Source organism: Cygnus olor, chromosome 1, assembly GCF_009769625.2.
Source record: "Cygnus olor isolate bCygOlo1 chromosome 1, bCygOlo1.pri.v2, whole genome shotgun sequence".
In the NCBI taxonomy this organism is placed as follows: Eukaryota; Metazoa; Chordata; class Aves; order Anseriformes; family Anatidae; genus Cygnus; species Cygnus olor.
In genome coordinates, this window is record NC_049169.1 from 33,267,546 (window position 1) to 33,288,105 (window position 20,560).

General features: G+C 43.4%; 1 protein-coding gene across 3 annotated transcripts in view; it reads right to left on the reverse strand.

Moving 5' to 3' along the window:
- Positions 1 to 20,560, reverse strand: part of SLC38A1 (solute carrier family 38 member 1) — a 40,140-nt gene that overhangs the window by 6,998 nt on the left and 12,582 nt on the right. For 2 of the 3 annotated variants that reach the window (XR_005818271.1, XM_040551798.1), the window contains exons 3-15: positions 18,332 to 18,407; positions 17,746 to 17,861; positions 12,366 to 12,439; positions 10,638 to 10,730; positions 10,222 to 10,303; positions 9,346 to 9,428; positions 8,362 to 8,420; positions 8,114 to 8,239; positions 5,738 to 5,817; positions 4,454 to 4,554; positions 1,202 to 1,320; positions 512 to 653; positions 308 to 405 (exon numbers count right to left, since the gene is read on the reverse strand). Coding sequence is in view for 2 of the 3 variants with exons in the window: in XM_040551798.1 (XP_040407732.1) it covers positions 308 to 405; positions 512 to 653; positions 1,202 to 1,320; positions 4,454 to 4,554; positions 5,738 to 5,817; positions 8,114 to 8,239; positions 8,362 to 8,420; positions 9,346 to 9,428; positions 10,222 to 10,303; positions 10,638 to 10,730; positions 12,366 to 12,439; positions 17,746 to 17,861; positions 18,332 to 18,407 (1,249 nt within the window). In the remaining variant the exon portion in view is untranslated. Of the gene's footprint in view, positions 1 to 307; positions 654 to 1,201; positions 1,321 to 4,453; positions 4,555 to 5,737; positions 5,818 to 8,113; positions 8,240 to 8,361; positions 8,421 to 9,345; positions 9,429 to 10,221; positions 10,304 to 10,637; positions 10,731 to 12,365; positions 12,440 to 17,745; positions 17,862 to 18,331; positions 18,408 to 20,560 lie in introns of all 3 variants that reach the window. The other variant, XM_040551789.1, reaches the window with a different exon arrangement.

The following is a 20,560-nucleotide window of genomic DNA, read 5'->3' on the forward strand; positions in this document are numbered from 1 at the left end:
GGGCTGCCAAGGGCAGCTGCAGGGGCACCCATGCCTGGCCAAAGCCACGGCTGCTTGCAGAGCTGCTGCTCCCCTGGAAGGAAGTGTCCCCAGCTCTAAAGAGAAGGGTCAGGGAGCACAGGGGGCCCCTGCCCTAGGAGACACACAAGGCAAGTGAAAAAGGGAAAGCGAGGCTGCCAGCTGATGGAAGCAAGATGGAAAAGTCAGGAGAAGCAGCTCACACAAATGTTGAGATTAGGTAGGTTTTCCGTCTAGCCCATTTTAAGAAATGATAAGACAAACACATTGACCGGAAAAGAACGCATACCCAAATCCTCTGAGTCAGTTTTGCTCCATCCTGATGTGTAATTTTTAAATACAATGATGAAGGAAGAATGAAAATCAGCATATTGGCAGAAGTGACACCTGCAAAATTCAAATGAATGAGTTTTATTAGTTGCCAACACCATAATTATTATGCTGCTGATTAGCAACAGTTTTGTATTAGCAGTACAAAGCCAGGACACTGTACCTACGACTCCAAAAATATCCTTCATGGTCGGGATAAAAATGACTAACAGGTTGATGATAACCAAAAGGACAAAAGTAACCACAACATGACGGCATAAGTCAAATTTTGTTTTCCTCGCCAGCTCAAATAATGATGAACGTACCTGTAGGAAGAGAGAGAGTTTGATGTCAGGAATAGTCTATCAGCCAGTTCAAAGCTCCCTGTAATTATTTTAACTGGTTCTTCATGTGACAATAGGCTCTACACGGATCTGACAGAAATTGTGGGGACTCTGACAAAATACCCTTTGAAACAATCCTTGCAATTAATTTGATATTCCACAACTGTATGTTTACACACATCCATAGTAGGCTATTCCTCTCTTTCTAGCATGCCTTTTGGGGTCCTTCTGCACCTAAAAATGAACTTCACTTCTGAGTCTGCTCCAGTGAAATCATGTGAAGGAAGAGAAGGCCCTTGTGGATTCAATTTAAAACTGATTTAAGACCAAAAGCGAATCATTTATTTCCTGCAGGGAGAAGTTCTCCAGAAATTACTGGGAATCTGGTGTGGCAAAAGACTGATCCAAACTCAATTTCTTGTTTTGTTGCTGCAGCATTACTGACTTGGAAATGACCAAGCTGTGTTTTTAAAAAATCCAGCGTATACAGACATTACCTACTTCCAAACCACGTGGAGCCTTTTACTTACAGTGAAAAACAGCACCGGCACTGTGAGTATAACTGCAACAATCACAGCCAAGCGCACTGTCAGGATGAGGATGTCATCTTTGCTCTGGTACTTGTGAAGCAGATCTGACTGCACATTGTCTATGGAAAAGACAATAAGGTAAGTGTTCCGGCAAGTAGGCAATTCATTCACAAAAAATCATTGCTTAACAACAGCCTTCTTGAACAACAAGTGATTTATCTGTAAACAAAAGAGTATGGAATGAAACATTCTTGAGTTAAAACAGCACTTTGAACCAAATCCTAATGATCCCATTATTCCAGATTAATCCTCTGGAGCCCTGATTTAGGAATGCATCCTAATTCAAGACAGCACATGCCTAAGTCTAAGGTAATTTTCACTGTAGGAAAGACAACAGTGAGACACGCACAAAAGCTTGCTTACATATATATATATATATAAATAAATAAGTAAAGTGAAATAAGCTACTTCTAATCAGTTCTGTGGGCTTGTTTTAAAGTTTCAAATGATATAAAAATAACCACATGCACCGCAACGGCTGAGTTTAATATAAATTACAAGGTTGAGCTAAATTGGTCTAAACAGCAAATAAACTCCCAGCACAAAGCAGTGCCTCTGTTCTCAAACAAGAACAAAGCCCGGCTGAGGTCAGCTCTCAGCGGGACATTTTGACATTTGCACTCAAACCCCCGGGCAGCTCCTCTCTCCTCGGAGGGCTGCCCTTCTGTTTTTTTCTTCTCTCGAACCTGCCGCCCCTCCTCGGCAGTGCCCGCGGCTCGGCCCCGCGCCGGCCCAACGCTCCCGGCATGGCCAAGAGAGATCGCTGGGGGTGCCTAGCAGGGAGGCACTGGCGATGCTTTAATAAGCCCTCCTGCAAAAAGGCTTCCTTTGCACTCAGATTAAATAGTGGTAACGGATGGGAAAAGCAAGTTGCCGGGGGACCTACGTGCTTGCTTTGTGCCTTTTGAATATCTAGGAACAGCAACCCAGGGAGGCGGCTGTGAAATGCGCCACAGAAACACGCTCGCTACCCTCTGTTTTAGAACAGCTCGAGTTTTCTCTCTGTCCGCTAATCTTAGAAAGCTGACAGAAAAACATAATAGCTCTTAAACCGAAGTCCTTAAGAGGAACTCGGTGGGCACTTGTAGATCAAAACTGTGGTAAAACCTTCTCTTCCTGAGAGCGAAACGCCTACGCTCCCCCCAGGGCATCCTTCCGGGGCGAGACCATCTCTCAGCGCCTGAATTCCCACCAGGAGAAAGAAAATACTTTCCCACCTCCCTGGAGGTTAGGAGTGGGGTTTTCAAGCCGGGCACATGCACAGCTTCTGCGACACAGAGCTTACTCTGCTCCTGCGAGCACAGACTGCAACTTCTGTACCGCTCACGGACTGCAGCCAGGTAGGAAGTGAAAGGCAAGGCTTACAGTTGAAGGTCTGTTTTCCTTTCAGCTAGATACACCACAGAGCCCAACCACAGTGACCTTTTAGGGGAAGAAAAACACCTCTTTTCTGTAATTCTGCAATGTAAATATAGTCATAACTGCAACACTTTCGAGAACACAGCAAACAGACAAGTACTATTGGCGTAAAAAAGAAATGGCCAAAATAAAAACCCTGGGCTTACCCAGGCAGGGAAGAGGTTAGAAAACCAAGTGCACATATAAAAGGCAAAATCTTGTCAGTCCCAAGGGTAAGGAGGATTGGAGCGGAGAGGTTTCGCATTCCCTCAGATCCTTTTTGTGCTGCCTCTCATGGCACCGATCCTGCGATCGTCAGTGCTTGCATGAGCCCCAGAGGAGCTGCGCAGAGGCACGCGGTGTCCATGTGCAGGGATGCCTGCTCCGGGAGGAAAATTCCTCTGCTTCTCCCTCCCAAGGGGGCCAGGAGGGTGCAGCGTATCTCCTCCACGGGCTCCGTGGGGTGTGGGAGGTTCCCGGAGAGGATCCTATGGGTATCTGCCTCCTCACATCCCTGGGGCAACCGCACCAGAGCTTCCTCCCTGCCAAAGCGAAGGGGTTCGTGCTGATTCACTCCCACTGCCCCCCCACGGGGCTACTGATCTAATGCATGCCTGTGAAAATGTTCTAGCTAGCAGCAGTCGGATGAGCACAGCTGCTGCTGCAGTCACTTGCAGCAGATACCCCCTCACCTCCATCAGTTTTATGGGGAAAATTAGAACTGATGACTTCAAATTACTTCAGAGCATGCAGGCTCAAGGCCTTAGGAGCAGAACGAGAGCCTGAGAAAACAAATAACAAGACAGGTACACCTTTGAGATAAAAAAAAAAGCCAATTTTCATATTTACTATTTTCTTTCCCTTGCAATAGGTGGCTTACAATGAATGGTGTCACAAATGGGGAGATTGTAACAAAAAGGTCACTTGGAATACACAGTGGAGAAGACTGAACACCTTTCGGTGACCCTGAGGTAAAAGGTGAATGTCAATTTTGGCATCTGTCTCATAACCCTTTAGTGGTCTATGAGAAAACACACTACATATCAACATTTCCATTATACAGGGAAATGGGAGTAGCTTCCTGGGCCACATTCATATTTTATCCTATTTACTTAAAAATTGTACATACTCCTTTAGGACAGCAATACAACATAATTTATTTGTTTCTTTAAGTGAATCAATATTCATGAAAAGAGACAGTGCTAGTCCCAGACACTGAAATAACCATCCTTCATCTGCAGAGCTGGGACATGCCTCTGAGCTTCACCACCTCTGCTGCCAATTTATTTAACCAACACCTGAAGGAGTGAACCCTAGGGACACAGGAAAAACATGTGGTCCTTTGTCTCTCAGTGATGAAAGTACCAGCAGGAAAGCAAAAAAGCTGTGAAGGATCATTTGATACCCATTTCCTAGGACCTGCTCTCAAACCTGTCACATTTTATACAGATGTGCACAACCAGTCACACATCACTTATTACCAAGGCACACAAAATTCAGGTAGGGACTCTGGAATGAAAATCTTGGTAGGGCCCAGCTAATCCCCAGTTCTGCTAAACAAATCTCTTCCTCATATTTTGAATATGCCTTTTGTAAATACTGCTTTCACTTGTGCTTGTCATCCACAGGGGAAAGACAGGAAAAGATTTGTACCTTCAGCATGAAAACACTAAGGAAAATTATTTGAAAAAGTATTTTAATATAAGTGAATGGACTTTTCTTTCCAGCTGGAATTTGTTACTGACTTCACATGTATTCCCTTTTTGCTTTGATCAGTAAAGTCTGCATACTTACCATAGAAAGTCAAATAGCCAAATATGGCAGTCATAAAGTACATCACAAACATGGCAAAAAATGAGATATTTGAAACCAACTGCATTTTTTTCTGTGAACGGCTGGGGAAAGAAGAAAAGAAGAGAACAAATAAAACGGTTGGACTGTGTTTTTGAATAGCTGCTTAAAAATGTATCAAGCCTTTGCATAAACATATCAATTCTGCAGAGACTCATGAATGCATTTTCATTTAAAACAGGAATTAATTGACAGCTGCATAGGGAAGAGAAAGGCGGGACAATGGACCTTGGAGTTTAAGTAAAGACATGCTGTGACCACCCTGTGGCTCTGCTCCCCAGCCATACTCTTGTAACCGGAGGGAAGGGCGAAGCTGAGTGGGCAGGGAGAGCCCTTAAACACTTCAGTAATTAAATTAAAAGGCCAAAATATAAGGACAGTAGAAGTGTACAAAGAAAAAAAAAAACAAACAACAACATTCTGAATGTTTGCAGAAAAAAACAACACATTTGTATCCTCCATGGGTAGGAAATAATAGGTGTATACAGACCACTGTAGCAAAATAGATTAAGTGTAAACATTTCATTTTTAGATATTTGCTCTGAAATATATAAAGTATAGTGTATAAAAATAGATATGCTTTTAAATCCACACAGGGATGCCTTCAACAGGCCCCGGAGCACCTGCTGAAGCCACTTGAAACTCAGCTTTGAGGGCTTTGAGGGCACCCTGAGGGTCCCCAGGGGTCTGGCTGTTCCCGAGCCCCTGCTCTGGTGCCTCCCCCGCCTGCCCAGGCCCAGGCCCCACGCCAGGCCCCAGCAAGGCCGCAGCATGGCCGGGCCCCAGCTCCCCACAGCCCTGCCCGAGGCTGCACCAAGCCAGCCGTCCTGGCGATGGCGTCGCAGCACAGGCGAGGCTGAAAGCGATTTTTGTTTCTGGTATTGCACCAGATTTTTAGTTGCGCTGGAACAAATGCCGTGGGCTGAACACACGTCTCCCTCCTATGCAAAATAACGGTCGGCACAACTTGGCTCTCCCCAGGCTGCTGTGTACTTCCAGAGAAAACTCCCAAAGTATTGCATTATCCTCAGCTTCCCTCCACCCCAATGGCACATCTGGGAGGCCAGATTTCCTAGCTGACAGCCACACTCACTGGCTTGTTTGGTTTTATTAAAGCATATCTCCTCTGAATGGCACGAATGACTCAGAGCACCTCTGCACTAACATTTTCCATGCAAAACAGTGCAAAACAATTAACTGAAAAAAAAAGAAAAGAGAAAGGCTTACTCTTTAAGTTCGCTGTAAATTGGAAGGACTGACGGGTGGCACACAAACGCGAAAGCGATGGTGGGCAAAGCATACACAGTCTGTTCAGAGAGAGTTTCAGACAAAAAGTTAAGAAGAATAAGTATTTTACCCAGAGTCATAAAGAAATGGTCTGTGTTCAGCTACCTCAGCTCCCAACTCTCTGGACTCTTCAACTGAACGTTGAAAGCCCTATTCAGAGAAGGCAGGAGACCTGTCAACTGGCACGTATTTAACAAAACATGGAGAGCAGCGCTCTTTCAGTGGGAGGACAACATCTTGGCGCTGGTCATGCAAGCACAGCCCTGACTTTGTCCTCAGCGCGCAGTGGTGGATGCCACGCGGCTGTGGGTTTTGCTCCCTGGGATGGGTCTCCCTGCCCAGCTACTGCCACCGACACTAGCACACCGCCACGTGTAAGGGGGACGGACGTATGGTGGGTCACCGCTACGCTACCCTGCCTCGGTATGGAGAGGGGTGCGCACCCGTGGTGCTAAGGCTGAAGTCCTGAAGATGAAGCCCATATCCAGACTGTAAGAAAAGAGAAGAGGAATGCAGAACTTACAAATAAATGGATATTTCAAGGTACCAGACTGAGCCCCTTCATTTCCCAGGCCAACAAAAGGGCTAGGAGGAGTGTGGAGGGAGCATGCTTTTCCTTGGGGAAAGAGAGAGACCGTTACGTCACTACGAAGCGCAGAGGGCCTCTGAGGGGAACCTCACCCCCTGCTCAACCAAAAATCTGAGCGGGTTTCAGTGGTCACCATTTGGCCAAACTTTATGAATGATCTCAGAGCTCAAGCACTTCCATTCTCCCCAGGAAACCGGTACGAGCTGAGATCACATGAAAAACAGGTCCTCCTGGGAGGATAAAATGAATTGATCCCTATGGGCAGCTCTCCCTGGTGCTGTGAGTTTTCCTCATGCTGGCCACAGGACAACCATTGCCACAGAAGCAGTCCTGGAGCTGCCCAGTGGGGTATGTCCCCACCCCGTGAGATTCAGAAAGCACACTACTTGCTCTCTGGTGGTCCTTCTACAGCCAGACCTGTGCTGCCTTCTCTCACTCACTTCCAGCACACTGTTGATGTGGAGTCTCCACTCTTGGAGATACCCAGAAGACATCTGGACGTGGTCCTGGTTAACCTGCTCTGGGTGCCCCTGAGTTAGCAGGGGGTTGGACCAGACGGCCTCCAGAGGTCCCTTCCAGCCTCAGCCATTCTGTGATCCCGTGAAACTGGATCTCCTCTCACACATCTAAGTTGCTAAATTGATTGGCAAACTCTTGGCCCTGAGAGCAAATCTCTAAAGCTCAGGTCCAGCGTGCCTCATTCAGATGGACCGATCCTTCTGATGGGTATCTATTGACTCTGAGGTAAACACTGACGCTTACTTCAGGAGAGTAAGATTGCCTTTTGTCACTATCTATCTAAAATGTACCTACTCCCATGTCGCTACTGCCCACCAAGTTGACTACTTCTTGGTCAGTCACACTGGCTCTGGGCCGATCGCTGCCCACAGCTGAAGAAAAGTGCTCAAATTAGTTCACATTGACTTCTTGGACTGAGGCAGGCGGGATGAATTTTTTAAACAGCTTAATTTTTTCAGGCATATACTATACATATGCATTCTCTATGAACGCAATGGTGACAATCCGAGGACCCTGCCCTACTGGGTAAGGTGCCGTGCAAGGATCACTGCAAACCGGCACAGCTGGAAGAAGCAATCCTCCTGCTCCCACAGCTACAGCCAGTTGCTCTTTCGCACTCTCTTGGCACAACTTTTTGTGCAGCTGTGTGGCGATCGAGGAAAGCATCCAGCTGAAAGGCAATCAAATTTTTGCTGGATTAGCTTTCGACTGTATCCTTTTCCTGATCCAGTTCACCATATGGCTATAAAAACACATACCCTGTCACAAAGAAGTGGTTTGTGCACAGAAGGACAGACAGATTACTTCTGGCCTTTGGATGCAGGCTTACAGTGTCTGCTGAACCACAGCCTAAGAACTCAGTCACAGCACAGGCAGTAAGAAGCAGCAGAAAGGAAAACTCTCCTAAACAAAGCATTTGTTGTCCGGTGGCATCTCGGGCTCACGGCCTTAGCACACGTACTACCAAGGCAGCTCAGCCTATCTCAGCTTCCTGGGGAACGGAGCAGCAGAGCAAGACTGCAAGGAGATACAGGTGTTTATGGCTCCTCCATAAGACCGGGCAAGGACTCCCATTGTGCATTCGCCATCGGAGCACGTGTGGAAGCATGGAGGGGCAGGCCCTACGTGGTGCTGAGCTGATTAAGGACATGGAGTGTAGGTGCATGTATTATGTGAATCAAAAATAAGTATCATAAAAAGAAACATACCTTGGAATTAAAGATAACATACTTTGGCTTACACATATGCTCATATGCTGAGCTATTTGATAGGATAGGTGATGTTGCATTTAGCTCCAATTCGTAACAGGGAATTTGAAACTTCTTGTAAATAACCTAGGACAAAAGCAGAAAACAGCTGTTAAGAATAATACTAAAAAGCAAATTCTAATTGAATTAAGAAATTCTGAATATGCTATCAAGTGACTAATCCAATGAAGAGACCAAGCTTAACTTACCACTATGAGGAAAAATACCATGCAGCTTAATGAAAATCCACTGGTATAGCCAAGATACCCTGAAATAAATTAAAAAGAAATCTTACACAAGGTTATTTTATTAGCCGTTTCTTGCTTTTTAATTCTCTACTGAATGAAGAATTTAAATGCATTATACATTTAATATGTATTACAAGCTTCTGGGCAGGACAAAAGCATTCCTGGTTGGTGTGGGAGCCTTCCACGTTGCAAGCCTCCGGCTTTCAGACAGACCAGGGCTTTGATCTAACCAATGTGACACACACCTTCCTTCCCAAAGGTAATCGTTACAGTAGTTTAACTAATTTTACTTTTGACAGGGGCTGTGGTAATTGAAACATACTTGAAAATGTGAAATTGCAATCAGAACATGACCCAGATTCCCCACTATGCAGAGAAATGTGAGCTTACTATGGGTTAGTTTCTCAAAAGGAAGATCCCAAGAGGAATTCAGTGCCAAAACTTGTTACATGGCTTTAAAACACACATAGTGCACCATCTGGTATCTCTGTGGACTCAAACATATTTGGAAATGTGGTTCTCTATACACACCTTACTTACAAAGCCAACACCTCCAATTAACCCAACCACTGAAAATTTCCATGCTGATAGAAAAATAAGCAATTTTTTATAATCTTACAGTTTGTTTGTGAATATATTTTTACAGGCCACACACAGTAGAGTTGGTCACCTTATGAAATAAACACCCTCTTAACCATATTTTTTAAAATCAATTTCCCCAATTATATGGATGAGGCTGGTTTATACCGAGTTCAACCGCTGTAACAAATTAGACCTTCTTTTTTCCAAGATGCTCAAAACACAGCTTCTTCCTGGACCAGAGAGGCTGCTTAAATTACAATGAGAGCACAATTTTTTTATTATATTTGAGTTGCCAATGTGGCTGTCAGACGCACAATGTCTGGGCTCCTGTATTTTATACTCACAATGGCATTTACATCTTACCTAAGTTCTTAAGGAGACATAAAGGGAGGATGATACCAAACGTCACTATAACAACAAGAATCCGCCCATCCACGTACCATGCCCTGTATAAAACATTAAAAAAGTACCGTGAGCACACCTTAAACCCTCTCTGGTTTTCCTCACACTCAGTCATCCTCTTTGCTGCAATTACAGAAGCATCTTCCATATCCTTACACTATGGAAGGAGAGATAGGGGCCACATCTGAACTTTGCAGAGTGCCAGTCATTTGGCATCCAGCTCTTAAAACATGGCACTGCTCTGCCTCAGATGCAGCATTATTGGTGTTCTGTGTGATGTACTTTCACTGCTTTGTTTAGTATGAAAACCTGAGGAAAGGGATCTTTACCTTCTTCTTTGTGCTCTACAATACATCATATAATCCTGTGTAAAGGATATTTATTACTATAAAGAAATACCATCCCTCTACTGAAGAAGCTGGTAAATGTCAAGGAGTGACAACTGGCAGAAATCTAAGTATAATATTCTGCCTTTGTCATATATTAGTATAGGACAATTTTCTTCAGGGGCAAAAAAGTCCTGTAAGATGTTAAAAATGCAAGTAAAAATATATCTTAAACTTGCATTGTTCCCAATATATTTAAGTTTTGCCCTACACTGTAAAAGACAAAACTTGTAATTCTGCACAAAAATCTGGTGTGCAAAGAGAGTAACTACTGATGACTTCACCTTTAATTTCCTATCCATCCTCTTGTCTTTTGCAAAGTTTTCTAGTGTTTTATTAATCCACTGAGATATTCCTGTGATCTACTTAAGGGTTTTTATAAACATATGCTCAAGACTACCTAGACAATGTTAAATTCTGTAATCTAATCACCAAAATATATTCAACTTACGAAAAAGTTTCTTCTTTTCCCATTAGAAACTTTATGGCAGAAGGCAGCTCATTTTTGACTATGAAGAGATAGCTCAACATTGCTGGTGGAACAAGAAATCACTTTAGAAAACAGATGACATATTTTGTAGAATAAGTACATAGAAGCATCATGAACATTTTCCCACATCAAATTCTAATGATAGAAGACCGAGAACTGTAACTGACTGTAAAATACCGATCATTCAGTAATACAGCATCTTGAAAGGGCTGCACGCAAAATGCTATTGAGACCAATACGGAGGAGCATGAGGATCCCAAGACATTACAAAGAGAATGGGGAACCTGCCTGGTTAGAAGGCATAACATTTTTAAGATCTTCCCCTATTGTTTGTTTGTTTGTTTTTGTTTTGATTTAATATCCCTCATCTCCTTTACCTCCAACATTCTGAAGAGATGTAGATCCAAAGACAATCATTTTCCCTGGGGTGCCAAAGACCTGCTCACCAAGCTTTTCATACACCATGCAGCCTGTGTTAAAAGAAATGGGGAGAAAGGTAAAGAATTCACCAGCAAAAGCTGTTGAGTCAAACCGCTTGTGATTCCTTTCCCACTAACCTTTCCTCTGTACAACTATATCTTTCCATTGTTACTAAATAGAAAGCTCTCTTGTAATTGCTAGGGCTGAAACTTATGGAGCAATGTTTTCTTGGTATCTATAAATGCTGTCTTTGGCTACCAATCATTCATGAGACTGAGGCTTTTAACGAGGCTTTTACACCCCCTTAATGAGTCCATCTATACCCCTAGTGGCATTTTAAGTTCTGGCATATTAGCTTTGCAATCTCAATGAGAGAAAGGTTGAAGGCCCTCTCTCCAGACCAAATTCAGTACAGCAGGGACCACAAGCCAGTACTGGCAGCCTGGCCACAACAGACACCAGACTGCAACTCTGTAATTCTGCTTGGTTTGACTAAATGATACAAATGAAGGCAGCCACTAGTTCACAGGGTGATTTACAGTTTTTAATGATGATGCCTTAACTTGTGAATTCTCAAATGTGGTATGTTTTTGGTAAAAGCAGGGAACAGTGTCAATTATAACTAAAACTTCATTTTAAGTATCTGTCAAGCTTGAGAAACTCCTCTATTAATTGGATTGTGTTTCTGTTAAATGCTTTTTTTCCTTGGCTGTGATTCAGGCTGAGAAAAAAAAGACTGGATATTGTAAAGATGGTGAGAATCACAAGAACAGAAAGAGAAATACTGCAGATGTTACAGCGAACAGATTATTTTAAAAATGGATCTCATTGTTTGTTTTTCTCTACATTTCCTTATAGCTGACATTTCTTGTTTAAAGCTTGTATAAACAATAACTTTGAGCTTAGTTGTAATGATGTATCAGTGATCCAGCAGCACAGAAACCAGGGCTTAGATTTTGGAACTAATAGGGCACAAATGTGTCAACAATTAGGCCTTCACACCTAGTTTAAATAAGTAGTTGCTGCCTTTGCACACACTATAATAATAACTCATGTGCATCCAAATTACGTATTCAAATACGACAGTGTTCTTATGCACAGATAATTTTAAAAATATGTCTTCAGAGGTTGTTACTCAAAGACACTCTTGACTTAGAGCACAAAGCCACTTTAACACTGTAGATAACTTCTAATTTCTGTGTTTAGAAATGTGTTTTGCTTAGAGTTATACTACTCTCTGTGGAGGAACTGTTTCTTTTTATTTTCTTCTAGGAAAACTCATGAATTTCACACTAGCTGTTAACAACAAGCTGTATTTCCAAGTAAGCTGGCTTACCTGGATAGGCAGAGATTCATTATATTTCATTTGCAATTGATTTTGTAATGCAAAGAAACTATTTGAGCTGTTCCTTCTAGCTCACTAAAAACATTTCCTTGCAGCAGAATCCACTCGTTGGCTTGATTTTTTTCTCTTTACAGTGATGGTCAGATGTCATTCTCCTTTGCCATGACATACATTATTTTTAATTCTGGGCTTCTGACCCACAATCTTTTAGGACTTTATTTTGTGTCAGCAAAGTGATAGAAACTCTGTCTTTCACAAAGTACCTGGCCTTATTCTGAGCACTTTTTACCTCTTATTCCTTACAAGTCCACTGAAATGGTACAGTAACATCTTAGATTACCTGTTTCCTTTGAACACATCAACAGGAGATATATTGAATAAATAGACAGCAATGTCACGGAAACCAAAAGCAGCCTACAAAAGAATGAAAGATAAAGCTTACTGTAAAAGCAGAGCTCTAACATTGCAATATTTTACACATTGGGTCATATTCCCATTGATGCCAAGATATTTTTTATAATCTTCTGAGAATGCAAAAAGCCCTATAAACAAGAGTGATTAACAAGCTGTTTGCAGTTCCACCAGACCAGAGAGGAGCTATAAAGCCTTGTATGCAGAGGAATTCAACCAAGTAAAACTTAGAAAAAATGCAGCCTGTTACTGAGTTATACCCTTCCTTGTTGAGGGAAGCAAGAATGAAAATGTCTCATCATATAGGAATTAGGATTTAATCAGAGCAGGGATGAGCCAGGTATATTCCTCACTACCCAGTCTAAAGCATTTTTTCTGGAGGCCGAGTAAAAATTTCAGAAGGAAGTCCTCTATTTAAAGCTTTCCATGCCAGATGCAAGCATCTCTTCCCAAGACACGTGTCACATGCCACCAGAGGGGTGCCTCAATGGCTTTCTATGTGCCTCCCAGTGCCGAAGAAGTGGGAAGGGGAGGGAGGTTAATACCACCCAGAGATGTCTTGCTCCATCCAGCCCTCCACAGGCAAAAAGGACCTGAATGTGAACTCAGCTCGATGAATAATGTGGTCTCTAGCTTCAATTCTGTCTGTGTCCTTGCAATGAGTGATCCCAAGGGTTGGGGCCTCTGGGCTTTAGATGTTAGGCATTGAGACAGCTGAGCCTGCACCTATCCCCTCACCACTCACAGACTGTCTTCTCCTGCGAGTAAAGGCAGAAAGCAAAGGCTTACGCTTCATCCAGGAAGGGACAGGTGTTCCCTCACTGATGTCACTCCCCGTTCTGCCGTGATCCATAGTTTGACTTCGCACATAGAAGAATTGCAGGAAGCAATGACTGAACTGTTTGTGTAGGGAACTTGCTGGCACAAATGATAATTAGTCAGTGCCGGGGGCTAAGCGCATAAAAACACATTTGCTCATTGCTCTATGTCTTTAAGCCAAGCACTGTGTGTGCCTTCCCCTCCGACACTGACACACAAAGACCTGATGATGTTTTCATGATGTGTGTGAAGAGCATTCAGACAATCTGTTGGCAATTCCTCTCTTTATTATGACAACTACCCCTGGGACACTGAGGAAAACAAGCCTAAAATTTAACAGAAAACATGCTGCTGCCACAGATAGGCAGCAACGCATCTTTTTCATAGGAACATGTAGAAGGATCAGGATACGAAGCCTCCTCCCTCCCCTTTTTTACCGTTTTGGACTAGAAACACTTTAGTGCCAAATACCGACCCACTAGTTTCTTAGGGCCGGAGGAGCTGGGAGGTGGTAGAAGGAACTGCTCTTTTGTGGAGAAATGGTTGACAGCAACACCACGCTTCTCGTACAGCCCAAAGGGTGTTTCTCCTTGGGGAGGTGAGGGGAAAGGAGCTTGCACTGGCTGAGGTCACTCTGCTCCATTTTTTAAAGACTTGCTAAGCCCTGCTGCTGCCCATGTCCCCTCCAGACCCGCTACGCCCCTGTCTGTGTGGAGGCATGGTGCTCACAGCCACGGCAGCCAGGCTGAGTCACTCCCAGCCCCAAGTGGCCCTGGCTGCACAAGCCAGCACCAAGTCTATTTTAATATTAAAAGCTCCCGTTCTGCAGGCACTGAGCTCATGGAGTCTTCACAGCGGTAAAAATAACACTCCCGAGCAGCCAGGTATTTGTCTGATCTGTTGTCCTTAGCTCCCCGTAGGACCCGCACGGAGATGCTTGGCGTTTTCCTTAGCACTGCATGAGGAACTTGTTTGTGTTAGGACTGCGGTGCGGACAGGGACACTCGCGCCAGAACCGCCCCTTGGAAAGGAAAGGAAACGTCCCTGCCACTCGCCTCGCGCAAATTCAAAACAGAAGCGGGGTAGCTCGTGCTGTTGTCTCAATACTTATTATTTTGCCTACTTTTAAAGCAGTGCTGGCAGCTCTGCAAGCAATCAGCACATGCAAAGCTCACCTCCCCCAACAAATCCAGAATAAACAGTTTAGGGCAGGGGACCGATACAGTGCTAGGGAGAACAAACTGTTCCTGCGACACCGCTGCTGTTTGCTCACAGCTGCCACATTACCAAGCTGGCTCAAACACCTACTGTCCCCAGCCCTCCGTGGAGTCCAGGCTGCAGGGCCCGGGGGCCTTGTGCAGCCCCCTGCCTTCTGCACGGAGCAGCTCTGAACCCCACAAGGCATGGGACGCGGAGGAGTGAGGCAGAGCAGGGCCATGCCACCACAGGTCATCCAGCCTGGTGACAGCTTCCAGCCGGCCTCAGCAGAGGCGGCCGCAGAAAGCAGAGTGAAACTTCATCTGTCGCCTCACACCACACCTCATCCAACAAGCTCCGTGTCTCAGAAGGGTTTTTCAGACCCCATGCACTGTGGGGCTAAGTATGGGCTGAAGGCACCTCACACTTGGGCGGCCCACGTGTCTCTGCAGTGCAATCCATCGCTCTGCGGTAGGTGAAACCACCAGCAGGGTGAGCTACCTACGAGTGCTCCTGCCATTCCTAGCTGGCCTGGCCCTTTTGTATCTCCCCAAGCCTTTTGTGCCATCCTTCTGCAGCAAGAAGGTTTTCTGCCCTTTTTTTCACACAAGAAAGGACGTTCTTCTTTGGTCTAGGTTGTGGTTACTAAAAATATTAGGATTAAGTTCCTCTGAGTTCCTCAGCTGTTTTGCCTAGAAAGTATGACACTTTACTATGGCAATCAGCTATGCAAATATTATGTGACAGTACATACCCATCATCATATTTATTTTGTATGTCTTATGCCAAGAATATAGGATCTGAACTGATCCTGGTGCAGTGGGTGCACATTTCACACTCAAGTAGCATAAAAATTGTGAGAGTGGCAATCAGGCTGGGTCTGCTTTGTTTGAGCTGAAAATGCTCCTTCAGTTCTTCCTCCTCTGCTTTCTATTTTTCAGAGATGGTGCGAGCCAGTACTGGCAGACAGATGACCTGGACAAAGCAAACTAGAAACTTTCCAGATTTCTGCTGTTCTAGAGTAATGAATGTAAGTGCTTTCTCATGTGCAAAAAGAAATCAAATTCATGCTAGGACTTCGTCTTTTATCACTTGTAAAGCAGAAATGGTTCTAAGATCTGCCTGGGACAGAGACAGCAGAACCATACATTTGTGGGAAAAATGCACTGACTGAAGAGTGTGAGCAAAAATATGAAAATAATGGTCTAGCTTTAACTACGAGTCTATTGCATGGTGAAAGGACAATTTAAAGCAGTTCAATTTTCAGGCATAACTACAGACAGCACATTAAGATGCTGTATCTCCAGGCTTCAAAGGCAAAATCTCTGCTTGCCCGGTCAGAAAGGTCCTGCTAGCTTCCTTACCTTTCATCTCAGCAGGCTGATCTATCTCCAAGCCAACAGATCTAAAGTCATTATAAAACTAACAAAAACAATTACCCTCACTTAAACCCACACGGTCTAATTCTGTAGAGAATAATGCTGTTGTTTACTATATAAAACCTCTACCCAGCTATCAGCTTTGGTGGTTTTTTGTACAGCTAGGTGGTACGCAGCTATACACTCACTGCTCGGACCAAGACTAGCCTAGTTTCCACCACAAGTTGTTTGATGTTTTGCTAGTGTTCACACCACTTATCTGATCTACTTCACTTATAAGAAAATGCCTTTTTATATCCTTAGAGCAAATGCATTTCACTTAAACTCTCATGAAAAACTGTTCGCTGAGAGAGAGAGAGAAGAGGATGAGATTACTTATGGAAAACTAAAGCAATTGAGGGTGAAATTGAAGGTGCTCTATAATCTCCTCTTGTAGAGCAGATGTAAAAAGTTACTGTTCTTTAGCTGAGACACTGGTCTCCCAGAAGAGGTAACAAGGCTGAGTAGACGTGACTTTTTTGGTTACAGCAGTTTTTGCAAACCCCAGTCTGTGCCCTCTGAGGTGTGCTTATCAGAGAGCATGGGTGGAGAATCATAAACAGGTTACTATCATATGCAGGTTAAAAAAAGAAAAAAGAAAAAAAATAAATAAATTAATATTAAATATTAAATAAACTCAATCCCTCTGCATAAAATAAAAAAAGATCTAAATTAGAGTCCATCTACTTTATAGCCTAGCTTAGTTGCAACACAAATATGAGACTTTGTACATTCTTAATGTAAGTCAATTAATTCCTTGGATTATTCCCAGCCACTCCCAACCACAGCAAACTGTACTCTAGCAGCACGGATGTAGCTATGCTGGCATGAAACCTCAGAGCAGATGGCTATACATACCACCTTGGCCATCCATCCTGCTATACGCAGAGCTCATATTATATATTTTCAAAAAAACCCTAAGAAATAACATAAGTTCTAGATTTTTAGGTTCTGACATTCAGGAAATGACACCTCTGTAGAGTGATCTGTAAACTTAATAACCATGTTGAACAGATCTAAAATATTGTAAATTATTGTATTTCTTCCCTCAATGAACATTTATTACTGGATTCTGCACACAATTCCCAACTGATTTCTTAACAATCACTTTTCACAATGAAATGTCTCATACTGCAAACCAGAATAACACAGTATTCTGTGTCTTACTCATTCATTGGCACTGTTTCATTTTTAAACTATAAAATTCTGTTTTATGAAATGTCTCTTTTTTGGTGGAGTTAAGTACTCTACCTCAACTCTTTTTTATACTCAAATCTTGGCTGTATTTATGTTGGCTAATAAGGACTCTCATATAAGAAACAGAAGAAACTGTGGGAGTGAGATGAAAACACTATACACAACATTTAAAAGAATACAAATATTCTTTTTTCTTGGTCGAAAAAGTGTTATTGCACCATGCTTTGCTGAAAGCTGTAGAGAACCTGTGACACAAGTAAGAAGTAGGTACTATCACACTGCAAGTATTACTACTGAATAAATTTGCTGTTTTCAATGTATGTGTAGTTTGTAGACCATAGGAAAAATCCCTGGCTAGGCTCAGGTCAGTAGTCAACGGCATGGACATAATTTGCTCCAGAAGCACAACTAGTGGCTATTTCCCCCCACCACTTTGACTGAAAAAAAATATGTTTGAAACACGTAGCTAATATGTTCAGGTTTGAATGCTGTACTTGACTATTTGGGTGCATCTTTAGATAGCGAAACAACTGACCATCCACCAGTACTCTGAACTCCAAGCTACTTATACAGGTTGGCGACTTCATGTAGTGAAATAACACAGTGCATTTCAAACGGACCATCAATCACTGCACTCGCACTGCAGAGAGATCAGATCCTCAACCCGCTCACACTTACAAAAAAAGGAGAATTCCTGTGTTGGCCAATGCAAAAGCGAGGCCTAGAATGCCACTGCCCATGATGGCATTGCTGAGGTTGAAGACGGACATTCCCAGAGAAGTCGTTCCTGGAATCTGGAGAAATAGAGGTTCACAGGTCAGCAACAGCTTGGAACAGAGCACAGAAATGCCGTTACACTTCAACTTGCAGGGTATATGATATATCAGATAGAAGTATCTACTGCTGTGGGAGCAAATTAGTAAAAACTGCGAGGTTTGAAAGAAAAAAAAAGCCACCAAACTTTTTCACAGCTATATTCTGATCGCTGTCCTACAGATTTCCTAAATTCCAGTAAATACGTGGGCAACATACAACTCATACAGTTTCAGTTTTAAAATCCATCTCTCACCATGCCTGTGGGACATCTTAAGTACATGAGTGATATATTGCGAGGCCATAAGGAACCACCATGGCCTCCTGCCCAGCACAGGCCTAGGGACTTCTCTTTCCTGAACCAGCACTTTTTCAAGACCACGTCTAAAGGCCCTCCCAACGCACAATGTACAGTTCATTTTGACAGAGAAGACCATCAAGAAGGACTTACATATTCATCACACTTCTTCTTTTCCAGGTGGCTGTTTGTGAGACTTCTTCTGCTTTCTCGGTCCGAAATAAACTTGCTGAAAGAAGTCAGAGGATTTATTTTCAGCAGGAGTGGTTAGGAAACGCGAACAAGTTAATTCTGCGAGCAGCATGTGATTACAAAATACACAATGTATAAAAGCTGTATGCGAAAAGAGGTCAAACTCGTAACTATTTAAGGATCCCGATTATGGCTCCCTGACACCAGCACACACTGTGCCTCAGTAAAGGTACCACTTGTACAAGATCAGAATAGTATTTTAGGGAATGGTATTTTAGGAGATTTTAGGGAATTTTAGGGAATGGTATTTTAGGAGATTTAGTAATGAAAAAGCATCAATTTTGTGGGCAGGAAAGCAATGAATTTGCACAGACGCTAGCAAGACATGCTTCTCCAGGTGTCCTGCAGAGGTGAGGCCACCACTGTCTTAGCGTGATGCTTGTGCCCAGCCTGGCTGCACTCTCTGGGCTTTGGCAATGCCACCACTGATCCATGCAGCACCCTGCAAGTGGGATAAGCCAGAGGAAATGCCACATACAAGCCCTCAGTTGCTGCCATACTGCTGATGTGGCTGGAGTTAAGAGGAGGAAGAGATGCTGCATGCAGCCAGCGCTGGGTGGGACCATCCTGAACCGGGAGACGTGCTCTGCAGGCGGACCTCAGGTTTGGGCTACCATATTGTCATCAAAAAGCCTTTCAAAACTCAGTACTGAATTCACTATACTGCAAAATTAAACACCTCTGTGCAGGAGAAAATGTGGTAAATGATTTTTCCTTCTTCGCACGTTTGCTTGTTCTGCGTCCCCAGTACATACACACTGAGGATCTCACTGACACCAGAGCAAGATTTGCTTCCTGCCTTTGTCTGTTGGTGTCTCGGGGATTTATGACACTTCTGATTAGGGTGAGCTGCTATTTTCTCCCAGACCCTCTCTTCAACAAACAATTTTAGTTTGTATAAAACATTCTCTCAGCTTTTCATCTTTTGAAGGTTTATGCACAATTAAGTCCCTGGCATCTCTGCTAATTTACAGATGGTTCTCGGGCACTGGCTACTGCATCAGCCATCGTACACGCTACATGCCTAGCCAGAGGCTGCCACCAAGCTTCAGAGGCCCTTTTTGCTGTAGGCAGATTAAGGTGGCTCTTCTTAAATGAAAACAAGCAAACAGTAAGCTGAACACAAAGTTCCCACAGCTGGGAACTTCTGACCAGGGACACACAGCTCAAACTCCGGCTGTGCATTATTTCCATACATCTGAAGGCACTCAGTCTGGTAATGTAATGCTGAATTTATAAATATAGAGCTCTATCAAACTTCCCCACTGCCCTGGTTGTGACCTAATTGCTAGCAATATATGAGAGCACAGCTTCTAAGGATATACTAAGATCATGCTGCTGACTTGGATCCCGCAGCTGACGCACTGAACTCCACGTTTTTAGTATTTTGTTCATCAAACATACCTTGTGCTCATTCGTTAGACAGTAAGGCTAAAATCCTTAGAAGTAAAATATCTTTGAAAGTTTGACCTTTCTCTACTACACACACATTTTCAGTTTATCCTTAAATTCGGGCAAAGCTGGCAAGATGTATTTAGTGTTATTGCTGTTTTTTTTTGCAACTTTGAATCCCACCTATCAGTCTGTTTCAATTTGCTCTACATAAATATAAAACAACTATAGGCTTCTCCTGTATTTTTTAAGCTATTACCTTCAGAAACTAATTTGCTGTAAAATAGAGATATGGGCCAGGCTCACCAGCCCTAAAGCAGCTGGAATAGATGGCTGATCCTCCCCTACTGTTTTAAGGAGTGAAAAGTAACCACTTCTAAGCTGGAACGATCCAAAATTAACTTTCTGAAGCTCACCGGGAAGGTATTCCACCCTCACGGAATAAAGTTTCAACCCGTCTTCTATAGGTTCAGAGCATGTGGGTTTTTTTCCACGTCTGTTTAAAGCCCATCTCCTGAGCACAGGCAGCTGAGCGTGAGCGGTCTGACAAAGACATTCCAGCTCTCTCTTGAAACACCCTGCAGGCAATTTGTACAGGCAGGAGCACAGAGAAACGTTTTGTCTTTTTTGGATTTCTGAGCGCTGCTTGGAACATCTGTGGGCTTTGCTTCCTTCTTTCAGCCACAGAGGTCATGTGTCATTTCAGATTTCGTTAAGAGTTAGGAGAGGAGTTAACTA